Genomic DNA, 10,203 nt, shown 5'->3' with positions numbered 1-10,203 from the left:
GTGGGATCATAAGAGAGAGAGACACCTGCTAGCGTACTAGAAATAGCTCAAAATAACCTGCTTTTGAAATAAAGCCAAAGTGATGAGCCAGCCATCTTGGCTAAGAAATGAAGACCAAAACACCTTTATCATGAAGAGTAGGTAGATGGGGCTTTCAGGCTTAGAAGTGAGGAGGGTTATTTTTAATTTTTATTGTGTACCCTAAAACACTGCATGTTGATGTAGCAGTCACATAACATTGACCACAGGGGGGGAAGTCACTTCCCTTTAAAAATGTTAAAGGCACCTAACCCACCACAAAAACTTCTATTTATTTCTAATAATTTTGTCAAGAAATAAAAATGTTATAGGAATTAATTGCTTTTTCCCTTTAAGTAACACACAAATGTTAAAGATGCCCTGGACAGCAACAAAAACCTACCTATTAATATGAAATTTGACAGGCTCCAAATTTCATCCAATTCTATCAGAAATGTAAGTTTATAGATATTTATTAATTTTCCAATTATAGTCCAGGAGGAAGTAATCAGGAGCTTCAGAAAATGAGGTGACATTTCACCTCAGATGCAAACCACATAATGTCAAATCATGCTGAGGCAACCTGTCATCTCAGCAACCTGTTATCTGAGCAAACAAAAGTGAGTTCGAAGGTGAATATCTTTATTTTATTATTTATGCACAGCCCTATTAGCTAGTATAATTGGTAGGTAGTTCCCCTTTAATATCATGCAGAAGATCCATTTTAAGAGCGAAAAGGCAGGAGTCAGAAATCTCTCTACTTTCATGGCACGCAAAACACACTAGACTCCATGAAATTTCATTAACTCAAATTGAAGACTGCTTAACTTTTATATAGATCTTTTTAAGCTTTGCTTCCACGTGTTTACTACACATGAAAAAAGATATAGCCCCTGAGATTATGTGCCCTGCTGCCTCCACTGCTCATATATAACACATACACATTCAGTGACAAGTTAGCTGTATGTGTATAGGTGCTCCATACTGGTAATCTAATTTATTCTGGGGAGCTACTTCCTTTTACATAAGCACACCAAGCCCAGTCAACTACTCTGAAGTGAGGCCTGAGCCCTCAAAATCCAGTTTAGATTACCAAACTTTGAGAAGTATAGCTTAGGTTTTACACACACACCTCATCTCCAGTGTGTCAAATCTCCCATTGTCATGTGTAGTTTAGCTCTTGGGCTGAGCTGATTTTGCAGCAGAATTTAGTTTAAGCTAACCTCTGAGCGTGTCCATAGTTAACAGCTTTTGGTCTGTGAAGCACTCCAGTTTCTTAGCATAGAGGCAGACCAACAGACGAAACTATGGCTTATCAACTCTGATCATAGCTGTCAACGTTCCCCTTTTTTGCGGGAAATTCCCTTATTTCAGCGTCGTTTTCCGCTGCTATCCCGGATTGTTAGAAATCCTGTACACTGTCTCTGGGACAGGTGAGGCTGCTGATCCCTTATTTTCAAATCTGAAAGTTGACAGCTATGACTCTGATATTTCACCCGACCAAAGTAAGCACAAAACATGGTTTAAACCCGCATTCAAAATCACTGTTTCTGCTACTGATGATCATAAGCTATGTTTTAATTATTATTTATTAAATTTGTATACCGTCCTTTATCGGAAGATCACAGGGCGATTCAGAACATAGAAATACAAAATGAGAGCATAAAATACATAAGAAAAACAAACCAATAACTCCCATCCCACACTTAAAAGGGCATAGAATGTTAAGCAGCCAAAGGCCTGGTTAATGAGTAGCGTTTTTGGCTGGTGCCTAAAGATTCCACAAATCTCATGGAGGGGGCACACAAAAATGGGCCTCAAATGAGGATTTCAGGGTCTGGGTTGGTTCATATGGGGAGACGTGGTCCTTGAGGAATTGGAGTCCTGAGCCGTTTAAGGCTTTATAGGCCAAAAGCTGCGCTTTGAATTAGGCCTGGAAACTAAGTGGCAGGCAGTGCAGTCGGACCAGGATTGGCGTAATATGCTCAAGCCATCTTGCCCTGGTGAGCAATCTAGCCGCCAAATTCTGAAGTTTCTGAACCGTCTTCAGAGGCAGCCCTACGTATAACATGTAATAATCTAATGAAGAAGACACTAACTAGAGTACAGACGACAGGAGTTCGGCTGTCTCTGTCCAGACAGGGGCACAGCTGGGCTACCAGCTGAAGCTGATGGAAGGCGGCCCATCTATAGCAGGCAGCCTCCTATCCATCTGGTTTAGGGAATCACCCACTAACAGCGCCTCAATCTTATCCAGACTGAGCTTCAGGTTGTTGGCTCTCATCCAGCCCCCCTTCCTTTACAGACTTCTCACGAAACCACAGTTTATAATCACATTTTGATCTGGTCTCTGAACTGTCATGTCTCTTATCAGCAGCTTTCTCTAGCTGTTACAAAACCTGTTTTTACTACTTTGCACTTCAGATTAGCCTATCACTTCCATTCCTGATCCTTCCTAGTCAGGGCCTTTTGTTACTTCATAAATGAGCTGTAGCATTGCACCATTGCTTATGGTACTTCATTTTCAGGGCAAACAGGAGGGCTTTCATGGCCATGAACTTTCAGCAGATCATGTTGGACTAATGATTAATGCAGACGGGTAGAATATCTGGCTTATAGACTAAAGCAAGATTAGTTTTTTATTCCTGTGCTAAACAAGTACACAATATAGAAATACACAAGGGTTTCCTCTTATTGACAGACTTTTTCTGGGTGAAGAGATGGCTTATCTTTTTCATCGGCCTATCCACTTGACTGCATGGCTTCTGTTTTTGATTGCTATCATTAACTTTACTGAAACTGGGAAGCTGCTGGTGATACCTCAAGATGGAAGCCACTGGCTCAGCATGAATGCTGTTGTCAAGAAGCTCAGTGAAAAGGGTCATGAGGTAACAGTGGTGGCACCAGAAATTAATTTGCTCTTAAAGGAATCGAAGCATTATAAACAAAAAACATACCCAGTGCCGTACAAAAAGGCAGATCTTGATGCTGGATTTCGAAAGTTTGCTTCCAACCTTTTCCGTAAGGTTTCTTTTCCTTACACAATTCTTCAAGAATATCAGAACAACATGTATATAATAAATATGTTTTTCTACAACTGTGACAGCCTTCTGAGGAACAAAGAAATCATCAAGTACCTGGAAGAGACTCAGTTTGATGCACTTTTCACAGATCCAGCTTTGCCATGTGGAGTCATCCTCGCTGAACATCTCTCCATCCCTTCCGTGTACTTCTTTCGTGGATTCCCATGCAGTTTAGAGCATGCAATTTGTAAATCTCCAAACCCTACTTCCTATATCCCAAGATGCTATACCAGGTACACAGACCAAATGACTTTCATCCAACGTGTGATTAATCTGTTTGTCAATTCTGTAGAAACATCACTTTTTAAAACTCTGTATAATAAGTATGAAGATATTGCTTCAGAATTTCTACAAAGAGATGTTCACTTGCCAACACTTTACAGAAATAGCTCTATCTGGCTTTTACGGTACGACTTTGTATTTGAGTATCCCAGACCTGTGATGCCAGGTATGGTCTTCATTGGAGGGATAAATTGTGAAGAAGGCAAAATCCTGCCACAGGTACGTCCATTACCTTTTATTCACAAATTCTTTAAGGATAAAAATTGCATTTAAGTCAGAAGTACTTGTGCATGTAATAGTACACGTAAAGGATATGAACTGCACATTGTGAACGTCAATCATGAGGGTTACATTTGCGTTATTTCCATAATGAATGGAACATCATCCAGATAACATTGCAAATGAAATCAAACCGTTTAGAATACACCAAGTGATAGAATTTAAGACATGGCTCCAAAACTAATGTTGCAGTCTTATGCACACCTACTCAAGAGCAAGTTACATTTAATTCAGTGAAACTTACTTCCAAGTAAACACACATAGGATGCTAGGGGTATATTATAAAAGAATGTTCTTTTTTTATATAATAATATTTATTAAAGCTTCAAAAAAAAAACTACAAAAATGAAAAAAGAAAAAGAAAACAAAAAATACAAAATACAGAAAAAGTAAAAAAGCGATTAAAAACATTTCAATCTTTCCATGTCTTGTCTTTCATTTACTTATTTCCCTGACCTCCTCACACCTCCCTCTTTTGTATTCTAGTTCAATAGTTGTTTCAGCAAGTCCTTACCCTTTTTGCATTTATCTTGATACTTTATCGTAATATATTATAACTTTACATTTTTACATGTTAACAATCCATTTTTATGTACCCCTTAACCACATTATATAAAAGAATGTTCTGATTACACTTTGTGAACTAGGTAAAAGTCTGGTTTATAGTTGCATGGGTGATTGGCTGCATAGAAACTATATCAGAGCTGCTAGGAGATTGTTGCGTATTTGCTGGGAGAGGTCAATGGGACTTACTTCTGAATAGACATATTGTGCTGTTGGAGTATGTTTTGTTGGATGTGTTGCAGCTGGTTGGACTTGAGCATGTGGACCCAGATGTATGAGTAGATTCAGCCCTGGGTCTGCATACCCAGGTTTCTGTGGTGGCCAGAAATGCATTTGCACAGTTAAAATTTGTGCACAATCTGTGCCCATTCTGGAATTCCTAATAAACTGCAGGTCTAATGTCCATTAGATACATCTACAGGGTTCCCATGAAGAAGATACAAGTTATACTGACATACAAATTCCATTGCAAACACACATTTTAAAGGACCAATTTCCTTTGTTACGGACAGAGGATCTAATACTTCTTGATCTATCCACTTTGCAGTTACCTCTGGCTCCCTTTCTCCAATTACAGTCAAAGTGATCAAATATAAATATCTTAATTAAATTAGCTAATGGGGCTTGAGGGTTTTTTAGGTGGAGCACGCCAATCCTGATCTCTTGTGATAAGCATGGTAATGCTAAAGGTACCTAAAGCCATAGCTATGGCGGGGGCAGCAGGGTTAGACAGGTGTTTTGCCCCAGGTGAAGCCTCCAGAGGGGCACCACTGAGGCTCCCAGCCTGTGTGTGTGTGTACACAAATGCTTGGGTGGGGGGGGGTGCAAACTGGGTTTTTGGCCCCAGGGGAAATACAGCCTATTTAAACAGCAGTGACATTCTGAACTAATAAACGTGAAATAAATAAATATGATTGACTTAAAAATGCTAAAATGATTCCAGTTGTATGCCCTGTATTCCTTTGTGGTACTTATTCCTTTGATAAGGTATAGGTTGGATTCCTACTGTAGGTCAGGCGTTCACAGTTGGACTTGATGACTCAGTGGGCTTCGTTCTCATTCTACATGGATTTCTTATTCTACCTAGGCTGGAGTTGTGGGCACAAAAAAGAAAACCACATACTTCAGCATTTTTAACTGAAGAAGACAACCTTTACAGTGGTACCTTGGGTTAAGTACTTAATTCGTTCCGGAGGTCCGTTCTTAACTTGAAACTGTTCTTAACCTGAAGCACCACTTTAGCTAATGGGGCCTCCTGATGCCACCCTGCCGCCAGAGCCCAATTTCTGTTCTTATCCTGAAGCAAAGTTCTTAACCTGAAGCACTATTTCTAGGTTAGTGGAGTGTGTAACCTGAAGCGTATGTAACCTGAAGTGTATGTAACCTGAGGTACCACTGTATTTCATATTCAGGTTAAAAACTGATGTAATCCATAGTCTGACATCAAAAGATGACTATTGCATTTGTAAATGCTGTGAACCGCCCTGATTGAGAGCAGTATACAAATTTAATAAATTAAAAAATAATAGAGGATTGTTGGTATTTTACTGCCGATGGATGAAATATATCCTAAGCCAGTTTTGATGAATTTATAAATAAATTAGGAGTTTATTATTCAGTTTGACCCTGATTGATTCAGCACTTCTGAAATAGCCCAATTTGACCTGGCCCAATTCAGAAGTTCTGAGTTCAGCTTGGGTCAGATTCTGATTCTTGATTTGGGAAAACTGGAGCATCACACTTCCCTCTTTTCTATGGTCTTCTTTTTTAAGGCTATGACTTTTTTTTCCAGAATTAGATGAAATTAAGTTTGGGGGAAAACAAGAAACTGTTTTGAATGGCCAGTTCCTCCGACAGCTGCTCCTTTGCAAAGGCTCCAAGGTCCTGACGGTAAATTTTCATTCTCACTTTTCTCCCACCCCTGCCCAGTACAGTGAAATGTACAGCTTTAAGGTTAAATTACCTGACAGTTAGAATTCCATAATGGTTTTTGATTTTTGTGCAAAGCAGCCATAGATATGCAGCTACTTGGAGTTAAAACATGGCCATACTAAAATGCCATTTTCCCAGTCAAAATGACCCACAACTTTCTTTTCACTCCATGGAGAGAAAAAAGAGCTCCTTCTTGATGGGTAGAGAGAGCAGCTTCCTGCTCCAGATTTAAAGCTTCCAAGTGCATAATGGAACTAAGTAAAGAGGGTTTAGGGCAGCAGTCAGGGAGATAAACGTAAGGGAACAGCTACCAGGAAGTGAGTTAGCAGAAACAGACCAGGGATAGAGAGAGTTGGGGAGTTGAAAGCAAGTTTGTTTGAATAAAGTTGGTTCATATTACTCCTGTTTGATCATTCATGTAACTGACATCATGTGGCATACCGCTTGTCAAATATCACTTGGTAAACAAAGCAAGCTGATGCAAGCATATGTATGAGTAGTGCTGCCTGCAGTTTGACCCTCAGGGATTGATTTGGAACAGCAAGCAGATCACGCCACAAACATGTGAAGAAGTGCATGCTGTATTAAGGAGGTCACTTCCAGACAAGATGTCTGGTACATTATTTTTGGGCACCCATGTCTGAAGAAGATTTTGTGCGAGCTACAAAATCAGGCCAAATTTCTAACTGATCCAGTGCAAGTATTTCACCAGTGTCACTGGGGAAAGGGACTCTCATTAATCAGCAACCTTGTGCTTTATACCAATCATTAACAATATGGGCAGGTAAATCCAAGGTTAACGGCACGCTGCTCAGGATTTAAAAGGTAGCATTACATGGTTACATAACAAATATAGGCTGTCATTGAAGATGGATTCCGCCATGCCTCGCTTTCATGGCAGCGCTGTCTGTTTTGTCTTTGTTCTCATCTGCTTTGGAGAGGCAAAGAGGCTGCTAGTGATACCGCAGGATGGAAGCCACTGGCTCAGCATGCGTGCTGTAGTGGAGAAGCTCAGTGAAAGAGGGCATGAGATAGTTGTGGTGGCTCCAGAAGTTAATCTGCTCATGAAAGAATCCAAGTATTACACAAGGAAAACATTTGCTGTGCCGTATACAGCAGATGATCTTTCCCAGCGTTTCCGTTCGTTTGGCAACCAGCCCTTTGATGAAGTCTCTTTTCCTGCCATGATTTTAGGAGCATATAGGAGCTTAATGCATCTCGTTGAGATGTTTTTCATTAATTGCAAAAGCCTTCTGAGGAACAGAGAAGTCATGAAGTACCTGGAAGAGACTCAGTTTGATGCACTTTTCACAGATCCAGCTTTGCCATGTGGAGTCATCCTCGCTGAACATCTCTCCATCCCTTCCGTGTACTTCTTTCGTGGATTCCCATGCGGTTTAGAGAATGCTATCAGCAAATGTCCAGACCCAGTTTCTTATGTCCCAAGATGCTATAGCAGCCACACTGATCACATGACATTTGCCCAGCGAGTGTTGAACCAGCTCATTAGCTTCTTAGAGACACCACTTTTTAAGAGACTGTACATTTCTTACCAAGAGCTTGCTTCAGAACTCTTTCAGAGAGACGTTCACTTACCAACACTTTACAGAAATGGCTCTGTCTGGCTTTTACGATATGACTTTGTATTTGAGTATCCCAGACCTGTGATGCCAAATATGGTCTTCATTGGAGGAATTAACTGTGAAGAAGGCAAAATCCTGCCACAGGTAGGTGCTATGTATCAATGGTTTTGAGCTTAGATCTGTGTTGCTACCATGCTCTTTGCTACGAACACAGCCACACTTGAATGAATTATCATAGTGAGATGTTGATTTCTGTACTCCTGTTTGAAAACAAGGTCGGTAGGGGCATGGGATGGGACATTTGTGGCTGTAGCTCAGCAGTTGTGGAGATAAACCTTTACTTAAAGAAAACTGCCTGATCCTGTGATTATTTGATCTGAGAAACATGGCCGTATTGACTTGTTACAGCAGGGGTTTGTCAAAATTGCATTTCTGGTGCTTGTTGATATTGAGGGATAGTGTATAAACTATATCTACTGTTTTCCATTTCATTTGTGACTTTTAACTGTTATTATATTTTTATGTCACAAGTTAGTTGCAACCTCTTTAATAGGCCCCATGCAAGCTACACTGTTATTCAGGAGGGATGGTTAAGGGTGGGGGGGAATGAAAAAGGTGTTATTTGAGTACGATACAAACCAACACCCCCACAGAGAACTGGATCAGATTAAAAAGAGCAGTGTAGTAGAAGCTGGGGAGAAGGAGGAGAGAGAAATAGAAGAAATGGGTATGTGTGCATTTATATCCCTGGCCTTCTTTACAAACTATATGAAAAACATGTCAAAATGGAGGGGGAACAAGAGTTCATTCCTTGAGCACAATGTTTTACTGGGCAAGGATCCCATGATGAGCAGCTACAGGGATGGGGGCTCAAAGCAAGGAGACTCAAGAGAGTCAGCCTGCCTGGGTTTATGCCACTAACTGCTCCCCTAAAATTACACTGGTTTCAGAAGTCTAAGCTCAGTTATAGTCTTAGAAAGAAAAAACAAATGAACTAAATGCATTTGCAATGAAGTATCAAGGTGCAGAAAAGGAAAGAATTAATGAGATGTTCTTGACAACAGGGAATGCTTGACTCTAGATGGATGCGTACATTTCAAGCACCCCCCCCCCCCCGGAAAAATAAACCTGGAAACTGTGATTGATTAAGTGTGCTGGGAGCTGTAGCTCTGTGATTAACAAACTACAGTTCCCAGGATTCTTTGTGAGGGGAGCTTTAATTATTGGAAGGTCACAGAGGTTTCAGTAGCCAACTGATAAGTGATACAGTGTGTTTTTGATTGAATTATCAAACAGGAAACACATGACTTTAGCTCTTCCAAGTTCAGCTGTCAAGTCAGCAGAAAAAGTCTGGGGCATTCTCCTCTGCATTTCAGTGGGGGGGGGGGGCGTGTTGGCTGGAACTGAGAAATGCATCCTGTTAGCTCTTGCCGGGGATCATTTCCAGATAAAACAGAGAATTGTGAACCAAGGGGATAGTGTGAGAAGGAACAGAAAATGGGGGCAAATTTTTATTTTAGACTTTGGCAGCCTAACTGCAGACCTGCAGCCCCCACTATGGGTCAGCCAGTCATGTTACATCACTCAGGAATCAGGTGGACTCTAACGTGTCGCAATACCCGATAAGGAACGCTCTGGTTTAAAGAGTTGTGGTAGCAAGTACTTAATGCCCTGATAAGGAGTGACAGCCCTCACTTACCTGCCAGTACATTCCTGCATGTGTTACTATGATGGATGATAGGATATTGTGCAACTTGACACCCAGTCACAGCGCACCAGTATACAGTAGGCCTGCAACTTACACAGGGGTACATTTCAGGGATTGTGCCTAAAGCTAAAACCATGAATAGTCAATATACAATGGCAGGTGGTATTGCCAAAGTACTTTTTCCCTCCCCTTTTTATTCCCTCCCTCTGCCCCCTATTTATTCATTCATTGCCAAGTGCATAAAGCTGAATGCGCACAAGTTAAATGTGAGTAAGTTGTGGGCTTACTATACAGGAGAATCAAATGGGGCTATATCCCTTGACTTATGCTGTGCATACTTAGAGCCCACAAGGTGGGAGAACATGTGCTTTGAGGGTCACTGAAGGAGCAGTGAAATAGGCAAGTTAGCTGATGATACAAAATCTTCAGTGTGATGAAAACAAAAAGAGATTGCATTCAATGTAAGCAAGTGTAAAGTGAAACACAAAAGCCAAAGAAGTGTGGATGGGACATTTTCTCCTAGTCTACTGGCCCCGTCTTCTGCAGCTGGGGAGAAAAGCATTAACTTTCTCCCCATTTGTTGCCATCTCCCCCTAACTGCACCCCACTTGGCAATTAGTCTCAGTACATAGGAATTTCCCCCAAATTGCTGCGCCAGGATGAGGCACAGGATTATGAGACAGTGGCAGCTACCTCCAAAATCACACCCTTCTTGCAGAACAATTAGACTAATGGGGAAATGTGACCTTTTTTA

The 10,203-nt window shown here is 40.9% G+C and overlaps 2 protein-coding genes across 4 annotated transcripts in view; both read left to right on the top strand.

The window, feature by feature from the left end:
- The first annotated feature begins 1,551 nt into the window (after nt 1-1,551).
- On the top strand, nt 1,552-5,376 carry LOC309334713 (UDP-glucuronosyltransferase 1A6-like). Of its 3 annotated transcripts, none has more exons than XM_081849307.1 (2): nt 1,552-3,602; nt 5,238-5,376. In XM_081849307.1, the coding sequence occupies exons 1-2, from the start codon at nt 2,739-2,741 to the stop codon at nt 5,361-5,363; spliced, it is 990 nt and encodes a 329-aa protein (XP_081705433.1). In that variant the 5' UTR covers nt 1,552-2,738; the 3' UTR covers nt 5,364-5,376. The 3 variants fall into 3 exon arrangements, with proteins under 3 accessions (XP_081705433.1, XP_081705434.1, XP_081705435.1); XM_081849308.1 differs by having other exon boundaries at nt 1,559-3,602; nt 5,220-5,371; XM_081849309.1 differs by having other exon boundaries at nt 1,564-3,602; nt 5,214-5,368.
- A 1,636-nt stretch (nt 5,377-7,012) lies between these two features.
- Nucleotides 7,013-10,203, top strand: part of LOC309353038 (UDP-glucuronosyltransferase 1A6-like) — a gene marked incomplete at its 3' end in the record, with an annotated part of 33,445 nt that continues 30,254 nt past the window's right edge. Inside the window, exon 1 of the mRNA XM_081881986.1 lies at nt 7,013-7,885. Within this exon, the coding sequence (XP_081738112.1) occupies nt 7,028-7,885 (858 nt within the window). The 5' untranslated portion in view covers nt 7,013-7,027. The remainder of the gene's footprint in view (nt 7,886-10,203) is intronic.

The sequence above is a fragment of the Podarcis erhardii genome (genome assembly GCF_964252035.2).
Source record: "Podarcis erhardii genome assembly, chromosome: 1".
NCBI classification, from domain to species: domain Eukaryota; kingdom Metazoa; phylum Chordata; class Lepidosauria; order Squamata; family Lacertidae; genus Podarcis; species Podarcis erhardii.
This window is presented reverse-complemented; position numbering and strand designations above follow the sequence as displayed.

What these genes read in the sequence shown, in the direction of transcription:
- LOC309334713 (XM_081849307.1), top strand. Translation starts at nt 2,739, where the DNA reads ATGGCTTATCTTTTTCATCGGCCTATCCACTTGACTGCATGGCTTCTG. An exon ending in AAGGCAAAATCCTGCCACAG is followed by an intron (nt 3,603 to 5,237) that starts GTACGTCCATTA and finishes TTCCTACTGTAG; the next exon opens with GTCAGGCGTTCACAGTTGGA.